Here is a 25,400-nt window from a genome sequence, read left to right as displayed (position 1 = left end):
CTGCGGACCTTCACCAAGCTGCTGGCAGTGGTTGCAGCCTCTCAGGTCTATCCCGATCAAAGTCAACTGTTATTTGGATGACATTTTGATCCTGCCGTCTTCCCCGGATATGGCGAGGCAAGACTTGCAGCCCACAATCGAGGCACTGCAGCTTCACGGATTTGTCTTGAATCTCCCAAAGAGCCACCTGCATCCAACCACGTCACTTCTACATCTTGGGACTGTCATCGACTCCGAGCAATGCATAGTGTCGCTCTCTCAAGAAAGGCGCCAGAGCCTGCAGACCCTGGTGTGTCAAGTGCACTTTCAGTGGTCTCTTCCCCTCGCAGTCCTCTCCCGACTGTTGGGGAAGATGATCTCATGCATCGACGTTGTTCCATGGTCGAGGTTTCACGCACGTCCCCTCCAGTGGTTTTTGCTCCCCTTTCAGAGGGCTCACACCAGCCACTCGCAGACCAAGGTCCGGTTGCCTCCCAAGGTGCTGCATTCACTCCGATGGTGGACCTCTTCCAAGCTTCTCAAGAGGTGCCTGTTCAAGGAGCCGGAACGCGTTGTAGTAACAACAGACGCGAGCCTATTCGGTTGGGGAGCCCATGCCTTGGACAGAGCGGCTCAAGGTCGTTGGAGCACCCAGGAGTTGCAAAACAGCATCAATTGGCTGGAGCTCCGGGCGATCCGTCTAGCTCTCTGAGACTTTAGGGACCTGGTGACAGCCAACCACGTGTTGATCCTCACGGACAATGTAGCCTCCAAGGTGCATGGCAACCGCCACGGGGGCACCAGGTCTCGGGCCTTGATGCTGGAAGCGGAACTTCTCCACCATTGGGCGGAGGCCCACCTATTATCCCTACGGGCGGAGCACATTTCAGGCACAGCCAATGTGCAAGCGGACTGGCTGAGCAGAACCACGGTGAACCAGTCGGAGTGGCAGCTCCACCCGACCCTGTTCCAGGAACTAACACACCGGTTCAGATGCACAATGAACACCTGGACAGATTCTTCACCAGGTACTACGTCCCGGGAGCGGAAGGCACCGACGCTCTGCGGAGCCCTTGCCCGGAGGGTCTCCTATATGCCTTCCCGCCTCTCGTACCACTAGTCATACAGAAGATCCTGTTGGAGAAGGCGGAAGTTACGATGTAAAAAAGATGTGGAGACTCTAGAAAGAGTGCAGAGAAGAGCAACAAAGATGATTAGGGGACTGGAGACTAAAACATATGAAGAACAGTTGCAGGAACTGGGTATGTTTAGCTTAAGAGAAAGAAGGACTAGGGGAGACATGATAGCAGTATTCCAATATCTCAGGGGTTGCCACAAAGAAGAGGGAGTCAAACTATTCTCCAAGGCACCTGAGGGTAGAACAAGAAGCAATGGGTGGAAACTAATCAAGGAGAGAAGCAACTTAGAACTGAGGAGAAATTTCTTGACAGTTAGAACAATTAATCAGTGGAACAGCTTGCATCCAGAAGTTGTGAATGCCCCAACACTGGAAGTCTTTAAGAAGATGTTGGATAGCCATTTGTCTGAAACGGTATAGGGTTTCCTGCCTAGGCAGGGGGTTGGACTAGAAGACCTCCAAGGTCCCTTCTAACTCTACTATTGTATTGTATTGTAAGTTCTTCTGATAGCGCCAATGTGGCCCAGACGACCATGGTACGCCTACCTGGTCCATCTCTCGATCTCCCGGCCGTGGAGAATACCAGACGACAGGATACAGCTCGTGGAGGGGGTTCTCAAACACCCGAACCCTCAACCGCTACAATTAGCCGTGTGGCACGTGAGCGGATGATATTGATGCCTCAGCATTTCTCGGACAAAGTCATCACCACTATACAAGCAGCTCGCCGGCCTTCCACGACCCGTATTTATGAGGCCACCTGGCAGGCGTTCTGCCGGTGGTGCCGGACATTGTCCGTGGACCCGCTTAAGGCGTCCACCCCACAAGTTTTGGACTTTTTGCAATCGGGTCATACCGCGGCATTATCGACGGTGATAGGGGGCGCCCATGGCCATTCCCTCGCTCGCCATCCGAGGGTCCGTTCCTTTCTAAAGGGCGCTTTAACCTCAGGCCACTGGTAGTCCACTGCTACTCTACATGGGATTTGCCCCTTGTACTTGCGGCTCTCACGGCAGAACCGATTGAGCCCATCCGTACCGTTGGTCTTAGATTGTTGACCCTCAAAACCATATTTTTAGTGGCGATTACATCCGCCCGCAGGGTCTCAGAACTGGCCGCTCTGTCGGTGAGTGAAGACCTCTGCATATTTTATCCCAACAGAGTCATCCTGCGAGTGGATCCAGCCTTCCTGCTGAAAGTTAACTCCCTGTTCCACAGCGCTCAAGAACTCATCCTTCCGAACTTTTGCCCCAACCCGTTGCATCCCCTGGAACGGAAGTGGCATCATCTCGATGTTCGCAGAGTGCTCCGTCACTATGTGAAGCGCACAGCGGCGTTCAGGAGATCAGAGGCGCTCTTTGTCTCATTTCAACCGTCATACATGGTACAGAAGGTGTCTTCACACATCATTGGACGTTGGCTGAAAGCTTGTATTGCCCTCGCCTACGAATCCCAATCTCGACCTGCACCCAGGCGCATCACTCCCCACTCCACCAGGAGTGCGGCTACCACGGCGGCATGGGCGACTCAAGCCTCGGTGGAGGACATTTGTAGGGCGGCGACCTGGTCATCTCCGTCACCCTTCGTCCGCCATTACAAAGTGGACAGATGTGCTTCAGCAGAAGCTTCCTTTGGGCGGCGCGTGCTACCGAGGGTTGCTGCATCCACAGCCTTTGACCAGCCAGCGTCCCACCCCTGAGACTAATTGCTTTGGCATGTCCCATGCTTGGATTCCCCAAGCAGCGCACAGGAGAACGACCATTGACCTTCTATGTGCGCTGCGAGGGGAATCCAAACCCGCCCCCGGCTTCAGCTGGTACGGGCGTTGACATTCACTTCATAATTGCTAACGCACACGCACGCAAGACGTCTACCTACTTACCGTTTATATGTCTTCATTGCTTCTCTTGGATCGGCTGAGCCTTCGTACAAAACTGAACTGCCCAGTCAGAGGAGGCGTGGTCAACAATTACATAACTCAGTCTCTAGGCTAATGGACAAAGTTAACCTATGCTTGGATTCCCCTCGCAGCGCACATAGAAGGACCATTCAGGTAAGTCAACGGTCAATTTATTAACAAACCAATGAACCAAAATATTTAGATACTCTTGTATTTTACCAATATTTTGGACTAAAAATTATTCAAATGTACTTTAACATGAAAAGTGCATTTAGATTTGGAATTGGCTACCTGTGTTTTGAAAGCTTCATTTGAAATCCTTCTGTCAGCAATCTCACCATCTTCCTTCAGGCTGGCAGCAGCCATTTCAGAGAATAGGGTCTTCCAAAAGGCTCTTCCTAGGATGCTTGACATAATTTGGGTTTTTAACCAAATCTATCTTGCCACCCTCTCAACGTCTTCAAACCATTGTGTGGTTTATTATATATAGATCACTTATTTATATGCTGTTGTTTCCTTTAAGATGGAAAATGCATAATCTCTGAGCAACATATGACCTTACCTGATTATCTAATGATTCAGCATGTAGATTAGTATTTTTTCATTTATTTTTTTAGGAATCAATGCAGGGAAGTTCTGATGAAACTGCAAATAGTGGTGAAGATGGCAGCAGTGGGCCTGGTAGCAGCAGTGGTCACAGTGATGGATCAAGCAATGAGGCAAACTCTAGCCATGCAAGCCAGTCTGCAGGAAGCCCAGGCAGTGAGGTGCAGTCAGAAGATATGGCAGATATCGAGGCTCTCAAGGAAGAGGAAGAAGATGAAGACCAGAGTCACAATTCCCCCAAAACTAGTCGGAATGTAGATTTGCGAAGCCGAAAAATAGAGTCTCAATCAGGCATTTGCTTGGGAGATGCACAGGAAACAACAGATAGGAATGGTGTAAACAATGGATCTGGGAATAGCCATGTTTTTAATAGTGAAACTGTTCCATCAGTGGATAATAGAATTAGAATGCTAGACCCCTGTTCACACTCAGAGAATGCTGATCATGACATAACTGGTGAAATGAGTACTGCTCATATATCCCAGGGCTCTCAAGATTCCTGTATCACACACACAGGGGACTTTCTTGGGGAAGCAATTGGAAATGAATTATTTAACTGTCGACAATTTATTGGGCCACAGCACCATCACCACCACCACCACCACCAGCATCATCACCACCACCACCACCATCATGAAGGGTAAGTTATTTTCAGTGTCTACATTTTTGGCAAAAGCAAAGTTTGAATTTGCAGCTGAATATTATGTCTTGAAATACTGAATTCTGTGACATGAATATATTAAGCAAAATACTCAAATGTAAGTATATTTTGTTTCCTTTTATAATTCTTTTGCTGATTAAAGGGAATAAAAATTTGCACCAGTAAAGCTCCGGGAAAAAAACCATGGACTTTTCGTTAGTATCCTGAAACTCTTTGCTTTGCAGATATATATCTCCACATGTGAACATAAGCAGGGACAATATTCAAATCTTGTGAAATAAGTAATTTATTGCAGTCTCAAGCACCTTTCATTTTTAATCGTGCTAAGTAATTCTGAAACATAATATGTATTTCTTGTCTTGTGTGTGTGTGTATGTATATGAATCTAAAAATTACATTTGCTGTTACGGATGAACAAATAGTTATTTTTCACTTTTAGACGGAAACCTATTAGAGCACCACCTGCTGTAGGGTGGAGGAAGGAGATATGTGCTATTAATACGGTGTATTGTTTTACTACATCCAATCATGATTTATTATGAATGAAAAAGGCAACAATACGTATTAAGAATAGTTGTTTGTTTGTGTATACTTAAGAATAGTTAGTTGCGTAAATTTTTGCGCTGTTTGTAGTATATGTTTTAACATAAATTCTCATTGTGATTTGTAATTCTTGGAGCTAAAAAGTAATTGGATTCTCATGCTGTAGTCTTAGCAAATCCTATTTTTGTAGATATGAATGAAAAATTATATATTTATTAAATTTATATACTGTCCATCTAACTGCCTAAAGTGACTGTCCAAATTAGAGTTCTTCAAAGTACTCTTGAAGATTAAAAAAGTGAGCTCTAAGTAGCCATTTCTGAGTATAGAACAACTTGCATTCAATGATTTGGTCCAAGATTGGGACAAATGGGATAATTAATTTCATGTTGTCTTCAGTGTTCTGATTTAAGATTAATGTTTATGCAAAAGAAACTCTTATTCCCCATATTTCAATAATAACATAACCAAGCATAAAAAAAGTAAAAGGTGGTACTTAAAATTAATGGAATGTTCTCCCAAACAACTCTATCCTCTTTTTCATATCTGGATTTAGGGTGAGAATTGGAAGCAGCACTACTACATTTATTTTTCACCAAACAGAGAAATACTTTTAACTTTCCTCATGTGGGAGCTCTATCCTTGATCAGGGTGCAATGAACTTGTTTCATATTACTATTTCTAAAATAGTAATATGAAAAACCAAAAAACCAGAACTGATGACCTGCTAAGCACTTCAGTAATGGCTGGAAGGGATTGCTACAATAGTTGCATTCACATATATTAATATTATCATGAAAAAATATTTTTTTCCTCTGGCTAATAAGAATTTCCTCCCTTTGCTTATGTAAAACTAATATTCTTCTATAGTTTGCATATATTAAAAGGTGTAGTTAGCATATACTTGCTTTTATGTTATAGACACATGGTTGATGATATGTTAAGTGCTGATGATGTCAGTTGTAGCAGCAGTCAAGTCAGTGCAAAATCGGAGAAAAATATGGCAGATTTTGATGGGGAAGAATCAGGATGTGAAGAAGAGCTGGTACAGATTAACTCACATGCTGAACTAACTTCTCATCTTCAGCAGCACCTTCCAAATCTTGCTTCCATTTATCATGAGCATCTCAGCCAAGGTAAGAAATAATTAAGTCAAGGATAATATTCTATCAATCTCTGAAAAACAAAACAAAATTGTAAAGTCCTGCATTGATGGATATAGTGTCATTAAATTACTAATCTTTCTACTAATCGTGACCTTCATGTTATAGATTTTACAGGCTTTTTAATTGTAGGAAAAAACAATGAACATTGTCACATTAATATTTGCTGCACATTTTTTTATAAAAAATATTTATTTAATATCTCAGAGTTCACACTGTTAGTAAAAGAACAAGATATGAGTATGTTTTAGATTTACCTTTTAAATAACATCAATACAAATTATTTAAAAAGTATAAGAAATGTATTTGGCTTCCAATAGTAGTAATTTGACTATTTTCCAGCCTATTGCCAAATTTTCATTGGGTTAGTTACATACTCATAATTACAACATTCTAGATAAAATTAAACTTTGAACCAGTCAGGAATATATATATCGGTCTAAAACTATAGGAAAAACATGTCACTTAAGCATCTTCTTGGATCTTATGTAAAGGTTGGAGTAGTGTCAGGTCTGCAGCTCTATAGTTATTGCCTTGTTTTGAACTTCTGGATGTTTGCATTATGCTTGTTTTGATACATGCTGCATCTAAATTGGGAAGGAAGGGAGGGATGGTTATGATTCGGATTAAACTGAAAATAGGGGAAAAGATGTTTTATCATGCACCCTGTGTTATATTATGATTAAAGCTGTATGTAGGAGAGGGTTAGGCAAGTATATGCCTTATCCATGCATAGAAAAAAGCCCTGTTTGGACTGCAGTGCTATTTCATCCAGTGATCTTTGTGGATAATGATTGCATATGACATAATAGGATGGAGCTCTTTTGCTCCTTCTAAAAATGAGTTGTGCATAATATCTGTTGCTTAAAAACTATGCAACTTTGCCAAGAAAGAAAAAACATAAGAACATTTCATATATTTGTACCATAGTGATTCATAATAAATTTTAAAGAGGTGAAGAAATCCCAATTTATTATAATATTTTAAATAAAATATCCTGACTTGCTTCAAGTCTATAGGGTTGTATATTAACATTTATTTACAGGTGTTTATGGACAGATTCCACTCAGGTCAGGATACACATTCTATATTTTTAATAACACCTGTCTTTTGCTCAGGGCCAGCAGTTCATAAGCACCAGTACAACAGCAACGCAGTGACAGATATTAACTTGGATAATGTTTGTAAGAAGGGAAATACCCTTTTGTGGGATCTGGTCCAGGATGAAGATGCAGTAAGTTAAATATCACACAAGAATATTTTCCAAAGAAAAAGTAATAATAATTGTCAATAACTCTTCTCTTATTTGCTCTAGATACATCTTTCTGAAGGTTTAATAAATGAAGCAGAGAAGCTTTTATGTTCACTAGTATGTTGGTTTACGGATAGACAAATTCGTATGAGGTTCATCGAAGGCTGTCTTGAAAATTTAGCAAATAACAGGTAAATAAACAACCCAGAGTTGCTCTGAGGGACATGGGCAATTTCTAAATATGACACATAAGTAAATATAAATAAACAATTAGGCTTAAACTGCAGGCATTAGTTCTTCACTATTTATTTTGTTTAAATATAACTATATGATAATGTTATATAAAGGCTATAAATTAAAGATTACCATGATGCAAGTGTTGATTTATATATAATTTTCTTTCATTTCTTAGATCAGTTGTAGTTTCTCTTCGCCTTCTCCCAAAATTATTTGGTACGTTTCAACAATTTGGGAGCAGTTATGATACACATTGGATTACAATGTAAGTACAAATACCTAGACATAGCAAAAGAAGCTGAATATGATTCTTTATTACCAGTAGTATGATTAGAAATTAGAAATCATACAGGCATTCCTTACAAAAATGCTAAGAATTTTAAAATCCATTTCATTTTATTTTGAACATACTTCAATTTAATAACTTCAAAACACTTGCTGATTTATTTAATTACAAATGGAGTGGCAAGAAATCTCCAAGGACTAGTCCAGGCAGTTCTCAGGAGTCAACCCTGACCTAATAAAACCCTGGAAATAATTATTGTGATATAAATAATCACTGTATTTTTCAGACTATAGGACACACTTGGGTTTAGGGGAAAAAAACAAGAAAAAAATAATCTGAACCAAATGGTGTAGTAATATATATTTAATAAAATATAGCAGAATCAACCATGTAAAGTCAACAGCAGTATTAAGAACCATCATCACTGTCATTAACAAATGAGGACAGCCTTTAAGGTTCAAGCAATCTTCTAATTTTCTGGAAACCCCAAGAACTCATCATCGCTAGGGTCAGAATTTATGAAGCTCAGTCTCTCACAATCACTGATACCACTTTCTTCGTTATTTTCATATATGATATCATCTTCAATTCCATCTAAGGCATTGCGAATGCCACATTTTTTAAATGACTGTGCAATAATTTTGTCGTTCACTGAGTGCCATGATGTTTTAACCCATTCACAAACTTGAGTGATAGTGGGCCTCTTCATTCATCCAGTAGGTGTCAGATCATGATTACGAGCAGCCATCCCTTTGTTTCACTCTTCTTCATATAGACTTTAAATGGTTTGTTGATGGAAACGTCAAGAAGATGCAACTGGCTGGTAAGACCCCCAGCTAGATGAGTCTTCCCTTCTTTAAATCTTTTCTTTGTGGTTTCCCTAATATGTGCTCTAAACTGGTCGAGCACTAATAAAGAAAGTTTTTTCAGAAGCCCTCTAGGACGTTTGGACCACACTTTTTCAACCCATACTCTCATTCTATTTTCGTCCATCCTTTCTCATGGACATGCACAACAACTCCTTTTGGAATAGCTTCTTTTGGAAAGGTTTTCCTTTTGAAAATTCGCATTAGTGGCAATTCAGTACTGTCTGCACAGCAGGACAACATAACCGTGTAATGTGTTTTCACTTGTCCTGAGGTTTACACGATTATGCTTTTGGCACATTTCAGATCAACCGTCTTATTAGATGGCACATCAAAGGTTAGTGGGACTTCATCCTGATTCCCAATCTGGCCAATTTAAAAATTATTTTTCTTACTAGCATTTATTACAAATGTATGAAAACACAGAATCTTAGATTCATACTGTTGGCATTTTTTGCACAATTCTAGTTTTGGTGTGCATAGCAAGGCCATATCATCTCATAAATCTGAATCACCACAGTGGTGATCCAGTAAAATCCCGAATGCTTTTACCATTTTTATTACCATTTTTGTGAAAACAGCGAAGCCATTATTCCGGTGACGTGTGATACATTCTTTCATGTCCACCTCTAACTGGCTACTTTGCAGCAAGCCCACGAAAGTTGTGCTTACTTTTATCTTTTACTTTTTGCAGCTGATCCACTTGTTTTCTCTACTCTCTTATCATTTTTTCAGTTGAAGGTAGTCCAAAATGTTTCTCCACTGCTTCACTCCTCAGCATATTTCACTACTTCCAGTTTGAAAGAAATTTTATATGTTTGCCTTTTCTGCTTTGACATCCTTGTACCGTTATGTAGTGTCAGGAGATACTGTAGTATTTGTCAGGAGGTACTGCAGTATTTTTCTGCAAGAAAGAACTGTCACTAATATGTCCTTTATAACATACAGAGGACTGTAACTGAAACCATGTATACAGTACATGCCACACTAGCTCATTATGAGGAAAATATGAGGAGCAGGGAAAGAGGGAAAATCAGCTTCCTTCCCTCAAGCTGGCTGCTCTGTTGCCCATTTCTCCATTGTAGTGCAGCTCTTCTGCCCACAAAAACCTTGTCTTTGATGGCCAACACCAAAGCAGAGAAAGAGCTGCCGGGAAGAAGCCAGTCGGCACAGGAGTTGGGTACCCTTCCTCCCCCATCCTAAACTAACAATAAACAAGCTGAGAATTTTAGGACATTGGTGATTATTTTCCTCTCGGGAAAAAAAGACCTCTAGTGATGCTATCTTTATAAAGACAAACAGGCAGGCAAAACAAGCAATGAAGGACAGCGGCAATCTGGCTGCTTCCCTTGCCCGCCCTCTCTCATGCTGGAAGCCAAGCCATACCTCTCTCTCTGTTTCTGGGCTCACAGTCCACGCAGATTGGGAAGGGCGTACTTGCAGCAGGGCTGCAGGCGGCGGCGGGGCAGCAGGGTGTCCTCGGTGAACTGCTCAATGAACAGGGCAGGCAGACGTAGAATGCGCCCAGCCAGCCAATGGTGGGATCAGCCAAACTGCACACAACTTTAACAAGCAGTTCAGCTGAGCTGGCTGAATTCCACCTTTGTGTTGCTGCTTCAGCCAGGGAACGCTGGAACCTTCACAGGCAATTGGCGGTTTGATCGGCATCCCAGAATACCGCCAATCAGCTGCCTGTTGCTGCCGCTGCACCACTCCCTCCCCCAGGCATGGCAAACTCCCAACTGAAGCAACATTTGCTGTATAAGATGCACTGAAATTTTTACCCACTTTTAGAGGGGGGGAGGAAAGTGCATCTTATACTCCAAAAAATGCAGTAGATCTCAAAGAAATAATAATAGAAAATTTGAAGCTAGTTTGAATCTCTAGAAATCATGTGTGGCACAATATTAATTTATTCCTCGTTTATTTAATTACATCCACAAGATCCTTTTGAATAATGAAAGTGCTAAAACCAGTCTTGGTAATAGAGGAATAAGCTGTGATGAGGAATGTCATGAATGTTTGTAAGTTCACAGATTTTGATGACAAATACCTCCTAATGCATTTTTTTCTCTTATAAGAGATCAAACAGCATTTACTTTCAATTCTCTTACTTTTAGTTATGTTTTCAGTATGATGTCTTGTTAAGAGTTATACTTACAGCTAGATTACATACTATGTTCCAATTGGCTGCTAACCTGCCATGGCTTGACTTTTAAAATGTCTTGGAAAGAATTTTTTTTCCTTCTGAATTGCATGCAGCATTTGTCTTGTTTATGTGGTCACTAGAAGTCAGCAACAACTTAATGGCACATAACCAGTATGCAGCATAAGTAGTCTCTTACCTGTAAATGTATGTATTCTATCATGTATAAAAACCAGTTTGGCTTAGTGGTTAAGGTGCTGGCCTAGAAACCAGGGGACTGCATTCTAGTCCCACATTAAGCATGAAAGATGGCTGGGTGAATTTAGGCCAGTCATATTCTGCCCAACCCACCTCACAAGATTGTTGTGGGGAAAATAGAAAGTATAAGTAAGGAAATAGGAGTATTATATGTTTGCTGCCTTGAGTTACTTCTCAAGTAAAGTAAAGGCAGGAAAGAAAAATCTAATTAATTAGCTTAACATATATATGTGCACTGTTTGCCCTTCCATGTGGATATCGTCTTGTTTCTGGGGAGGGGCTTGTGTGTTCTGTTTTAAGGTTAAAAGCTATGTTGGAGTTCCCATCGGATAGTGAACTGCTCTACTTTGAAATTATCTATATTCAGTTTAGAGATAAAGGAGCTAAACATGCTAATCCAATATGATCCTCAATTGTTCAATTGATTTTCATAACCTTCCATTCATAAATGCTGCAGAATTCTTTCCCCTAAAACCCTCCTTGAATAAAAACCTCTTCAGCAAAGAAACACTACCCAGTCCAACTTAAGATCATCACCCACCAGTGCTTTTACAGCTGTGTGAAAAAGTCCTGCACGCTTTATGGTTTATGGTTTATGACATTTTTTGGATAGGCCATTGATTTTATGATATTTTATGCTGCTATGCAAATATTGTTATATTTAAATAAATACTGGTGGTTTTTAAGTGAAAAGCATAAGCTTTTTGCAATTTGTGCTGTTTGGATGGGGATTGTGAATTTCCTTGCATGCTTACAGTGACTATGAAAACAGATTAACTGATGCATACCCAGTGGCACACATATTGCAATTACTAAGGCCGATGCTAGTGTTTTGTTAACATTTTTATTGTTTGTGGCCCTGAAAAGGACCGTTTAGGTAACCAAACATGGTTACTAATATGAAATTGGCCAGCCCTTATTGCTTATCACCAGGCGGCATCGCTTAGGCATAGACTGTATAAACCTTTGCACATGGTCTTTGGTGACAATGTGGTGACAGGCTGCAATAATGGAGTCAATCCGCTCCTGCTTGGTCTTCGGATGCTTCTTGCTTATTTCATAACCAATCTTGGCCCACAAGTTCTCAATTGGGTTCAAATCCGGTCTCTGACCTGGCCAATCCAGGAGTCAAACACCATGCTTCTTCATCTATTGCTAGACGGACTTGGCCTGATGACAAGGAGCGTTGTCATTCTGGAAGTCAAAGTCATTCCCCACAAGTTGCTGAGCTAGAGGAAGCATGGTCTTTTCCAGACTTCAACATACTGCATGGAATTCATGATTTCCTGCACAATTTGTATCCGACCAATACCAGAAGCAGCAATACAGTCCCAGATTATTGCATGTAATGGATGCTTCACAGATAGATTCAGGCAGTACGGCCTAAATTCTTCAGCTGGAAATCTTCTGACATACTTATTGCCCTAATTCACAATCAAGTAGAAATTGCTCTTGTCACTGAAGATGACCTTGGCCAACTGTTCGTTGGTCGACTTGGCATACTTCTTGGCCCACGCATGTTGATGAGAGCGGTGAAAGTCTGTAAGCAAAGGTTTACTTTGAGCCCTCTGGCAAGCAGTCTGGGACACACTGCTTGTGCACACTTTTACATCATATGTTTCACCCCAAATTATTGTGATCTGAGGTGAGGTGAGCTTCCTGTCAGCCATTGAAGTACATTGCAGAGCCCGATCTTGCCATTTTGTCGACTTTCTTGGACTTCCAGAGCAGAGCCTGTCATCAACTGAGCCAGTTATTTGGTATTTTTCAACCACTCTGCTCACTGTGGTGCAATGGCATTTCACTCTCTTGGCTATTTCTGTACAGGAGTAACCCTCTTCATGAAGCACAATGATGCGATGCCCCTGCTCAGTACTGTGAAAGCAAAGGCCTTCATCCTTGCCCACAGCCAGAGCTAAATTAAATTTCTCGATGCCTATTTTCATGCCTATTTATAGTCAGAGAGTATGACAACATTGATTGGCTCATAGATTTAGCCTCTGTACATTTTGATTGGTCAGCCAAAACTCACTGCTGATTGGCTACTTTTAATCCTAACATTCTCAAAAATTCAAGTTGTGTTTGTTTTAGCACATAAACTCACTCAAAAGCTTAAAAAGACTTTGGTTATATTAATAAAAATTATGCATCTCAATCTGACTACAGAAATTTTCATCAAAATATTAATTTTGCGTGGTTTCTATGTGAAAAGTTGATTAAACATATAAATGCAGCTTAAAACTGAAAGCGTGCAGGACTTTTTCACACAGCTGTAGTACAGCTAATGATAATTGATAGCCGGTGTTCCCTAGATCCTAAAACAGGGATGGCAAACCTTTTTTGGCTTGCGTGCCAAAACGGGGGAGCACAGGGGGGTCATGCACGGGCGTGCCACACCCATAATGCAATGCGCATAACCCCATGCACGCATGACCAGCACTCCCACCCATTTTTGGCATGCTTTTTTCGCTCTCCCCAGGCTCCAGAGGCTTTATAGGAGCCTGTGGAGGGCAAAAACAGCATCCCCCGCTCCCCCGGAGGCCCTCCGGAGGCTTCAGGAGCTTCTCTGAAGCTTCCGGAGTGCAAAAAAACCAGCCCTATCCTATGGGCAAAGGTTCGAAAACGGACTGCCGGTTTGCTCGTAGGGCCGGTTTTATCCCTCAGGAGCCTTCAGGGAGGCTCTGAAGGGCTAAAACCGGCCCTACGAGCAAACTGGAGGTCTGTTCCCGAACTTCCGGCTTCCCGTAGGACTGGGGTTTTTGCGCTCCGGAAGCTTCAGGAAGCTCCTGAAGCCTCTGGACGGCCTCCGGGGGTGCGGGGAGGCTGTTTTCGCCCTCCCTAGGCTCCTATAAAGCCTCTGGAGCCTGGGGAGGGCAAAAAATGGCCTCAAAAGAAGGTTGAAGTCAGCTGGCCAGCGAGTGCATGTGTGCTGGCCAGCTAACAGGGCAACGCCTCATGTGCCCTGACAAATGGCTCCACGTGCCACCTATGGCACACATGCCATAGGTTTGCCATCCCGGTCCTAGAAGTTTGCCAGCCTTCATACATCCTTGTTATTTTACCCAGCATAAAGTTTGCTTTTTAAACCACTACATTTTGCTTCTAACTGCTACCCTCCCTTTCTCTTGTGGGATATACCTTCCTATAGAACACTATTATTCTCAGGTTCTACTTATCAATTAAGCAAAAACAAAATCTTGCATGGATTTGTGCCAGACTCGCAAGAAAACATTGACTCCTGCATGCTATCACAATATAAAACCTGACATATCATGTATAGTAGTGGATGTAATGAGTAATGATTGGAATGGAACAATACCAAAAAGTGGCTAGAGTTATGGCACATCATACAGAGCAACCTTAAACCTAATATTGAAGAAATATTATGAACTATCTAAGAAATCTTACTAAATGCAGTGTGGGTGTATGACTTTCATAATGGTTTTTTTCTATAATTCCCATTAAATGATATGAACTCTTGCATTGAAACAGGTGGGCTGAAAAAGAACTTAATATGATGAAACTTTTCTTTGATAATTTGATACACTACATTCAAGCAGTCAGAGAAAGACGGCATAAACACACATTGTAAGTATGATTCTGGAGGATAAGGATCTTGGCCTTTTTTGTCTGTTCATGATTTAATATTTTGTACTATCATTGTTCACCTTGGCCTTGCTAAACTCCATTTGCACATGACCACACTAATCGCTTGATTGGAAAGAATAATTTCAGCATCTGACTTACTGATACCTATCCATTTCCACCATTTTTCTTCAGAGATGTACTAACTCTTTTGGTAAGTGGAAAAAGGAATTAAACAAAGGAATTCTGATGCAAAATAGAATTTGACTTTTTAAGATGGCGTTGACCAAATAAAATTATACTGAGGCAGTGTATAGCTCCAATATCCATCAATATTTGCCTCTGTTATAAAATCATGACTAATTTATACCATACTATTTTATGCTGAGTGCTGACGATTGAAATTGTTTATGTTCAGCAATCTTTATATTGGAATAGGAGAAAGGTAAAAAGATAGTTTGGAAATTAAAATGAAAGAATAAAGTTTTTATCATTTGGGTATTAGACACACAGCAAATTCCATGTTGTCTTTTATAATATGAGATACAAATTCAGTAAATGTATACTGAATATATGTTCATCATTAATAACTGAAACTATTTTAAATAACATTTCTTAAAGTTTCCATGTGGCACTTGTATATACTTATTTAAAACATTTAAATAACCACCCGTCTTATATCCAACATTGGGTACCTCACAATCAAAATATAAAACATCTACTTAAGATAAAAATATCAAAACCAAAACACCTGATACTACAATCAAAAGTTTCCCATGCAGCCCCACGTTCATCTAACCCAGCGAATGGAGGAAAACCTACAGTCATAGCGTATTAGTCTTAACTTAATAAAAAGGTTATTTCAGGTTAATATAGCCAGCATGTATGTTCTCCTGTGCGCTGCTTGGAGAGTCCAAACATGGGTTAACACAGCCTATCTGCCCAAGGACTAAGTTGATTTTTTTCCTTTGGTCATGCCTCCTTTGCCTCCTTAGGTACAGTTTTAAAAACTCAGTCTGCCCGATAGGACTAATTTTGGGGAGCTCTCAGACTTTGGACAGATAGGCTAGGCTCTCCAGGAGAAATTAGTAGGAATAGGATTTAGATTCGGAGTTTATTAGGATTTTCCCCTTTTTCTTTTACCTTGAGTTTTAGTTGCTTTGTTTTGAAGGTAATTGGATTATAGCTGTCTTCTGAGGCGACGGTCGAGCCCTACCTGCTGCATTGCGCTTTCAGCGGGTGGGACAGCTGAGGCCACTACTCTGGCGGCTGCCGGCGAGTGCGGGGACGACTGCGGCTCTCTGCACGTCTTCGGCCGCTTTTCAGGGAGAAATTGGTGAGATCTACTCCCTAGCGGCGTCTCTTCAAGCTCGAGAGGGTGCGGCAGCCATTTTGGAAGCAACGCTTTGGCACATTTTCCAACGGCCGCTAATTAGGCTCCTGCTGCATCCCTGGCCGTTTAAAAACGTCCGAAAGTCACGGCGGCCATCTTTTTTGAGGAATTTGGGAGGCAGACTGTAGCAGACCACCGCAGCTATTCGCGCCTCTCCGGCTCAGCGCAGATCGCCGCCAGGGTTGTAAGGTCTCCGGCAGGCCTGATCTCCCCTATCAACAACCCTCGTCCCAGCCGGGGGGGGGGGGGCAGCAGAGGAATGTCCTGGTGTCCTTATCCAGCCTCCAGCCTCAGCCTGATCTGCGGACACTTGGGAGCTGGCTGGCCAGCATCCAGTGCCCTTTCCTGCGGCTGCTTCATCCTTCATCTGGACCAATCACCCTACTCATGGCAGATGAAGGTTTGGAGCAATGGGAGGAGTTGGCAGGGCTATCTGCAAAGCGCAGCAGGCCAGATCCCTCAGGCCAAGGGAGAAAAGGAAATAAGGACACGGGGGGAAGGCTTCCCACAGCTCCTCTGGGAGCAGGGTCCCTAAACGCCAGGGGGACAAGAAGCAGAAGACCCCAAAGGGTAGGCCTAGTAAGCCCCAGGCCCCTCATCCTCCTCAGGCCTGTGATCTCCACTGCCCAGACTTGAGAGAGAGGAGTCTCCACTTCCCAGACTTGAGAGAGACGAGTCTCTCTCTTATCGAGAGGATCAATCACCTTCTCTCAGTGGTAGGGATTCCCTGTCTGGCTCTCCTCCCTGGGTTACCCAGACTCCCTTAGTTCTTCAGTAAGGGAGGAGTTGGAACCTTTCCACTGTTGCCTCCATGTGGAGGACTCCATGGCACCCGCTAGAGAAAGAGGCCGAACCCCTTCTAGGCCTAGGCCTGTAGAGGACAAAGGCCTGACTCTCTCAGCTGAAATGAGGGAGGTTATAGCCCAGGCTATTTCCCTGGGAGTGGTGGAGACCATGCGCCAAAAGGAAAGTAAAAGTGGCAAGGCCCCTAGGGCTGCACACCCCCAAGCGGAGAGTAGGAGCCGCGGCCTCGATTCCCCAGGCAACTCTGTTACCACAGAGGTCTCTGTGTGGGAGAAGGACGCTGCAGATGAGTTTGAACTATCAGAGGATGAGGACATGCCTCCCAATAAGCTGGCTTTCACTGGCCTCTTTAAACCTTCATTGTTTAAAGCTATCTTACACAAGACCAGGGCCTCTACGGAGCTCGGGGCCAAACCTAAGGACAAGGCCATTCCCTCTGCTTCCCAGGACCTTAAAGTAGGGCTATTTAGCGAGACTGCCCCAGACCCGGAGCTTATCCCAGTCCCTGACTTGTTCATGGACGTGGTACAGCGCCAATGGGCGCAGCCGGGTACTCTGGCCAGCCCCAGTGGGGGAGACAAGACCTTATACCCTCTGGAACCAAAGTTGGAGGATGTGTTAAAATTGCCCGAGGTGAATGCCCCGGTGGTCTCTCTGACCTCCAATTCGACTCTTCCGGCAGACCTGTTAGAGGGCCTTAAGGCGGAGGACAAAAGATCTGAAAAGGCCTGTCATAAAGCGCACCAGGTGGCCGCCTGGGCGATTAAGGCATCTACCTCCGCCTCATTCTTCACAAGGGCATCCTTGTTCTGGCTACGCCAGCTGAGATCTAAGCCTCCCTCGGAGGCGTCTCGTTGGCGGCATGATCTTAACAAGATCATTACAGCGTGGAATATTCAGCGGATGCTTCCCTAAATGCAGCGAAGTTTGCCTCCAGAGCACTGGCCTCCAACGTGACTTCACGCTGCCTGCTATGGCTTCGACACTGGCAGGCGGACATGAAGGCCAAGTGGAAGCTGGCTTCAGCCCCGTTCAAAGGGGGCTTCTCTTTGGGGACTCCCTAGAGAAATTCGTGATCGAGACGACGGATAAATGGAAAGTTCTTACCTCTACCTTCAAAAAGAGTGGGAAAGCGCCCAGGCATCCACCTCATCCTTTCCCTATCAGAGGTCCTTCAACCAGCCTAGTGATAGGAACCAGGACAGAAACAGCTTTGGCTCCAGGGGCAGACAACACAACCAGGGCTCCTTTCGAAGGTCCTTTCGAGGGGGTTCCAACAACCGCCAGTTCAGACGCAGCAAATGACGGTGAGAGCAACCCTTCTGCAACTTTATGCAGACCATTGGTGAGGGAATTACCACAGACTCGTGGATCCTGAACACCATCAGGAGAGGGCTGACACTGGAATTCCTGTCATTTCTACCATGAACATTTGTTCGTTGCCATCTGGCCAAGAACCCTGTAAAAAGGTCCCTCATGCAGGCAGAAATCGACCATCTTCTGCAAATAAACACCATAGAGCCAGTTCCCCCGGACCAGGAAGGGAGGGGATTTTACTCCATTCTCTTCTTGTCCCCTAGAGCTCAGGGGGGGTGGAGGGCCATACTAGATCTGAAGCGCCTGAACCAACATCTGGCCTACAAACGCTTCAAGATGCAGTCCCTCTAATCCATTCTAGACTGCATAAGGCGAGGCAACCTGCTCACGTCCATCGATCACGAGGCGTATCTACATGTGCCAATCCACCAGTCCCACAGGAAGTTCCTGCGGCTGTGCTACAACGGAAGTCACTATCAGTACATGGCTCTGCTGTTCAGACTCTCGTCCGCCCCTACGACATTTACCAAGCTCCTTGCGGCTATGGCGGCTCATCTTTGCACTCGTCCCATCTGTCTGGAATGTTACCTAGACGACATCATTCACTCGAGGAGTCATCTACAGGCGGTGAGGGCCGTACGAACCACCATCCATAACTTGCAGGAGCACGGCTTCTTGGTGAACCTAGAAAAAAGCCACCTAGACCCTGCAACGTATCCAACACCTGGGCACCATAATGGACTCTGTCTCGTGCCAGGTGTTTCTGTCCCCGGACAGGCTCTGCAATCTCAGGAGCAGAATTCGTTAGTGCCACCGGGCCACCTCCTTACCGATCGTCCAACTCTCACAACTATTGGGAGTCATGATATCTTGCCTCAGTGTGGTTCCCTGGGTTGGACTTCATGCCAGGGAATACAGTGGTTCCTGTTGCCGATGCAGAGAGTGAAGGCCAGCAATTCTCCCAGGAGGGTTCGGCTCCTGCTGAAGGTGTCTTGCGCCCTGGGATGGTGGCAGTCGAAGGCAGTAGAGAAGGGCTGTCTGTTCAAGGAACCCGACAGAATCGTCGTAACGTTGGACGCCAGCCTCTACGGCTGGGGCGCGCATTGCCAGGGTCAGCTAGCACAGGGCAGGTGGTTGCGCGCGGAAGCAGCACAAAAGATCAATTGGCTGGAGCTGAAATCAGCCCGACTCACCCTAAGACGATTCTCAAATCAACTGGTGAGTCGCCACGTTCTGCTGCTTATGGACAATATAGCAACGAAGGCTGATGTGAACCAGCAGGGTAGCACCCACTCCAAGCGACTCATGACAAAGGCGGAGGCCCTGGGCCGTTGGGCAGAATGTCACCTAGCTTCAATAAGAGCGGATCACATCTGGCACCAGCAATGTGAGCGCAGATTGGCTGAGTCGTCAGACGATCGACAACTCCGAGTAGAGACTACATCCAGACTTGTTCTGTCAGAGTGTGAGATGGTTCGGACTTCTGCAAGTCGACCTATTCGCGACTGCAACCAACACACAACTCCTGAGATTTTTCTCGCGTTACCACTCGGCTCAGGCGGAAGGGACGGATGTGCTGAGGGCCATGTGGCCTCCGGGACTCTATGCGTTTCTGCCCCTCCCGCTCATTCCACAGGTGATCAACAAGCTCCTGGCAGAGGGGGTGGAGCTCATTCTGGTAGCTCGACATTGGCCCAGGCGGTCCTGGTACACGGATCTGGTCGATCTCTCCATGAAAAGACCGTGGAGAATTCCTCAGGAGCAGGTGGCCCTGAACCAGGGGGCCATCAGTCATGCAGAGCCCCTGTGGCTCCAACTAGCCGTCTGGCACTTGAGGGGCAGCTCCTGAGGAAACAACACCTCTCAGATAAAGTCATCCAGACCATCCAAGCCTCCAGAAGACCGGCCACAATTCGCATCTACGATGCAACCTGGACAGCGTTTTCTAATTGGTGCAAACAACGTAATATTATTGATGTTGAAGCGTCCATACCTCAGCTGCTGGACTTTCTCCAGGAGGGATTGGACAAGGGCCTGGCACCCGCCACGCTCAGGCGTCAGGTTGCTGCCTTGTCAACCATTCTGGCTAGAGACTATCATCAGTCCTTGGGTCATCACCTCCAGGTCAAGAATTCTTGAAGGGGGCTACCAATCTACGACCTCAGAAGGTATACAGATACCCATCCTGGAACTTACCGTTCGTTCTGCGGGCCTTGACTGCTACACCATTCAAGCCGCTGAGAGCGGTCTCCCTGCGCCACTTGACTCTTAAAACCACCTTTCTAATTGCGATCACTTCTGCTAGAAAGGGTATCAGAGATTGCGGCGTTTTCTGTCAGAGAAGAACTGTGCATCGTCCATCCAGATCGTGTCATCTTGCGCCTTGACCCTGCCTTCCTGCCAAAGGTGAACACTCATTTTCACAGATCTCAGGAGGTGATACTCCCGAACTTTTGTCCCAAGCCTCAGCACCCCAAGGAATGCATTTGGCACAAGCTGGACATGCAGCGAGCGGTTCGTCTCTACATGAAAAGGACTAAAGGCCTCAGACACTCAGAATCTTTCTTTGTGTCATTTCAACCGGGGTTGTTGGGTCGCAAGGTCTCCATCGACCATTGCACGCTGGCTAAGGGCCTGCATTAAGATGGCTTATGAGCACAAAGGCGGGGCTTTACCGGGTCGGGTGACGGCGCACTCCACAAGGAGTGCCGCCACTACAGCGGCCTGGGCAACCCAGGCATCCATTATTGACATTTGCAGGGCTGCTACGTGGGTTTCACCCACAACATTCATCAGAAACTATAAAATTGACACCTTTGCCTCAGCCGAAGCCTCTTTTGGAAGAAGTGTTTTGCAACAAGTTATCGAGGCTCCAGACAATCGGGACACTCCCCGCCCTGGGACACAATAGCTTGGGTATGTCCCATGCTTGGACTCTCCAAGCAGCGCATAGGAGAATGACTGTTGGCTTATCTGAACGGTCATTCTCTGGGTGCTGCGGGAGAGTCCAAAACCTGCCCAGGATTGATGGAAGAACCTAGACTGTACCCTACACTTAGGATACCTATGGGCGTCCTATGCCGGACAAAACCTCGTTTTTAAAACTGGACCTAAGGAGGAAAAGGAGGCGTGACCAAGGGAAAAAATCAACTCAGTCCTTGTGCAGATAGGCTGTGTTAACCCATGCTTGGACTCTCCCGCAGCGCCCAGAGAACGACCGTTCAGGTAAGCCAACGGTCATTCTCCTGTGTTATATGACAAAAAACCTCATAATAATATTTGATGTATACTCAATTTGGGGGGGACGGACTTCTAGGCCATGTTCACCTCCAGTGGGGTGTTCTTTTTTTTTGACTGAACTCTCAGTGCAGAAATTCATCAGCAAAAATCAATACTCAACATTGTGATTTTTGTTTAATTAACAAGATAAGAATGAAGCAGCTTAATATTTTATATTTATGCTGGCCTATGACTTTAATAAAAAAATCTATTTTATATTTTACTTTACAAAATACCCCCATATGAATTTTAGTTTGTCTGTTTTGATTTCATTTCAATATTGTTACTATATATTACCATGCACCCTATAATCCATAAAAGCTGGGGAAACTGAAATATTTCACCCAACTGGAAAAATATTACTGGTCCAGGCATGATTAAAAAAATCTGAATCCTACAATAATGTTTAGTTTTAAGATTTGATAATACGTTTTACAATGGACAAATTAAAATTCTCTCTTTGATTTACAATTTTTTATTCCTCTATCTTTTTTGTCACAAAATCTGAATTGGATGTCTGAAGTCTACAGCAGTCAAGCTTAAATGATTTTATCTTTTTCAACATTTGTAATAACCATTTGTCATCTGATAATGAGGTTAAGACAACCCTCAGAAAAGATGAGATGTATCAGTCTAATTTAATTTGGAAAAAAATATTAAGCTGTCCTAAGGTTTACTAATTTTTTTTTACTAATGTCAATGATAGATACAGCCACAGCGCAGAGGTTCAGGTGCGTCTTCAGTTTCTGACTTGTGTCTTTTCCACTCTGGGATCACCAGATCATTTCAGTAAGTTCTCACTATATCTTAATTTTTAAAAATTTAATTTTCTGCTTTTTTCTTTAAGATTTATTTCTTAAAGAAATATTTAAGGTGGGAATTTAGAATGCTTATTGTAACCGCAAAAGCAGTGTATGACTTGCAACCGGTGGCTTAGCAACCATTTGGAATTACTACAGACACCCCAAAATGTAATTACAACCCGATTCCAAACTCCCATTGTACCTGCTGCAGTTTGGCGTTTAGCAAGCAGCCCACTTTATGATAGATGATAGATAGATAGATAGATAGATAGATAGATAGATAGATAGATAGATAGATAGATAGATGATAGATAGATAGATAGATAGATAGATGATAGATACATAGATAGATAGATAGATAGATAGATAGATAGATAGATGATAGATGATAGATAGATAGATAGATAGATAGATAGATAGATAGATAGATAGATGATAGATAGATAGATGAGAGAAAGAGAAGGATGGAAAGAGACAGAAAGAAAGAAAGGAAGGAAGAAAATCAAGCATAGAATCAAGGGAATTGTACTGGACAGCAATGCATGCAAAGAGAATCTGGATTCATATTTATTGGGCCAAACGTGTGATGCAACTGCAAACAAAGCAAATAAAATCTAGGCTGCATAAGTAGAAATATTATGTGAAGATCAAATAAGTCATTGTTCTTTCTTTTCTGCATTGGTCCACATAGTATCCGGTCTTGGCCATTACGCTTTAGGAAGGACAGTGATAAACTGAAACCTGTCCAGAAGATAGCAATCAAGATGATAATATGCTGGGAAAAATGAACTTATGATGAAGTATTGGATATGTTTAGCCTGTGGCTGAGGCAATTGCAAAGAAATATGATAAAAGTATATGAATATCTATCATAAAAGACAAGGCTGAATTGTTCAGAATTGTTCCAAGAGATAGTAAAGAAACAAGTTCTAAATTAGAAGGAAATTGATATTTTGTTAGAATGTAGGAAAGAATTTCTAATACTAAGGAGCTGTTGAGTTTTCAGTAGGGGGACTTTCATTTAGTGAAGGTGTTTAAAGAGCCTGGATAGGCATATTTTGGGGATGTTGTAATAGGGGGTTCCTGCATCTTGAAGGTTCTTTACCAATTACAGATAACAATTATTTCTGCAGATGTATGGAACTCAAAATCTGTGGTACAGATTTTCTGTATATGTTTTTTTTGGCTATGTTTGTATCCGATTCTGAGCTTTGCTGTGAAATGACAAGATAGGAAAAGGTGTGAACAGTCATTCCTGACACACTCAATTATTTTTTCTTATTCATTGACCTCAGATAGGTAATTGATTTTCCAGAGGATTTGTAGACAGCAAGACAAGGCAGATAACTGGAGAGTAAATGACTTGAAATGATGGCTTGAGGATGACCAATACTACTTGCACCTCTTCTATAGTTGCAGAGACATCATAAGAAGTTTTCTTTGCTGACATCTAATTTTCAAGTGACCAGCCATCTCCACAGCCATCTTACTGTGTGATATTTTTAGAGCTTTTTAGTGGGGAAACGCCTTTGTATTCAAGTTGGTGCAATTCCATGAAATGTCCGAAGCCCCATTTAGTCTGCATTACAGGATTGAAACCTGAGCAGTTGTTTAGAATATAAAGTTTTGCCCAACTACATATTTTCAATGGCTACCTTTCATGGCTGATTCAATCTAGCTGGAAAGGGTTGACTGAATTTGTCAGGTTATCACTGTTGGATGTGAAATATTAATTTCTCTGAATTAGTGGGCAGTACTGTGCTTTTTAACTCACAATATTGATGCTTAATATCTGTTGCTTAGCAGTAGTATCCTGCTTGCAAAATATTCAAGGTATTGGCAGCCAGGCAGCTTTAGATAATCTTTTTAAAAATTAACTATCCCTTTTTATTAAATACTGAGTTCTCTTCTCTCCTCTTCCTCTCCCTCTCCTTTTATTCTTATTACAAATAACTGAAGGCAACAGGTACAACAAATACTCCTTCCTTCTATTTTACCCACAACAACCACCTTGAGAGAGAATGACTGGCCTAAGGTCATCTAGCTGGTTTTCATGGCTAAGGCAGGATTTGAACTCTCAGTCTCCCAATCCCAATTTCTAGCCTGGTACCTTAACCACTAAACCAGGAGTGCCAAACTCAAGACCCACGAGCCAGATCCAGCCCACGTGGTGCTTAGATCTGGCCCATGGGGATGCCCTGGAAACAGTGACGGACCAGCCCGCAGTGCCTCTGCCAGCTAAAATGGAAGCTCCATTTTAGCTGACAGAGGGTTGTAGGAGGCCGTTGCAGCTGAAAACGGAGCTTGGGAGCCCATTTTCTCTGGCAGAATGCTCAGGCCACCAAAGGGACCCCCGACACGAGTGATGTAGAGCTGGCCACGCTCCCCCTAGCCCTCCCCCCCACGAGGTTAAACACAACCTTGATGTGGCCCTCAATGAAATCGAGTTTGACACTAAACCAAACTGGCTCTTTGTCACATTAATGGATGACTTCTTTGAGGAATATAATTCTTGAAACATTTTGATGGGGGGGGACTTTTGATATTGTTTACAGCTATATTGTGGATCAGCTAATGAGTCGGAAGCGCACAATAGTGTTAAAATGGTGCTATTGCAGGACCAAGTTAACATAGGGACATAAAAGTGATAGGTCTCTTCTTTTGTTGCTCCCTAGCAGCTGGAATACAAGGCATGGCATCTGTGATTCTGAAGGTAATAAATAGCCATCAGTACTGATAGACCCTGATCGCTCAATCTTCCATGAATTTTTCCAGCTTCCCTATAGTCTAATTTGGTCTAAGTAACACGTGAAGGGAGCAGATTTCACAGTTTACAGGTAGTCCTCAAGTTACAAAATAATGGAGTCTGCCTCTTATGGCTGCAAGTGGTGATGGTTGATAAGCAAAATGCCCACGTGATAGCATTGCTTAGTGACCCCCACTCCTGTTCTGCCCAGTGCTTCATTAAATGGCACATGGGATGCCTCAGCTGGAGGAGGCCTTGGGAGGTCTAGTAATTATCCACCTGCCCTGAGCCTCACAAGGCCTCCTGTGCCCATAGGCATCCTGTGCTTTGCTTCCCATCCCTCAGGGTCCTCACAACCTTGGGCCTGCTTCCCACCCCACAGGTCTCCCACACATTCACAGACTCCCAATCTTGCACTTACTTTTGAAAGATCTCTAG

General features: G+C 43.5%; 1 protein-coding gene across 3 annotated transcripts in view; it reads left to right on the top strand.

Annotated features, from left to right (window-relative positions):
* The window catches only part of USP34 (ubiquitin specific peptidase 34), a 182,318-nt gene that overhangs the window by 51,198 nt on the left and 105,720 nt on the right, over positions 1 to 25,400 (top strand). For all 3 annotated transcript variants that reach the window (XM_081940705.1, XM_081940703.1, XM_081940704.1), the window contains exons 15-21: positions 3,635 to 4,263; positions 5,749 to 5,963; positions 7,109 to 7,224; positions 7,306 to 7,433; positions 7,655 to 7,744; positions 14,528 to 14,623; positions 22,120 to 22,202. In XM_081940705.1, the coding sequence (XP_081796831.1) occupies positions 3,635 to 4,263; positions 5,749 to 5,963; positions 7,109 to 7,224; positions 7,306 to 7,433; positions 7,655 to 7,744; positions 14,528 to 14,623; positions 22,120 to 22,202 (1,357 nt within the window). The remainder of the gene's footprint in view (positions 1 to 3,634; positions 4,264 to 5,748; positions 5,964 to 7,108; positions 7,225 to 7,305; positions 7,434 to 7,654; positions 7,745 to 14,527; positions 14,624 to 22,119; positions 22,203 to 25,400) is intronic.

The sequence above is a fragment of the Natrix helvetica genome (assembly GCF_964273705.1).
Source record: "Natrix helvetica genome assembly, chromosome: 2".
Classification (NCBI taxonomy): Eukaryota; Metazoa; Chordata; class Lepidosauria; order Squamata; family Natricidae; genus Natrix; species Natrix helvetica.
Note: the sequence above shows the minus strand (reverse complement) of the source record. Positions and strands in the feature narration are given on the sequence as shown.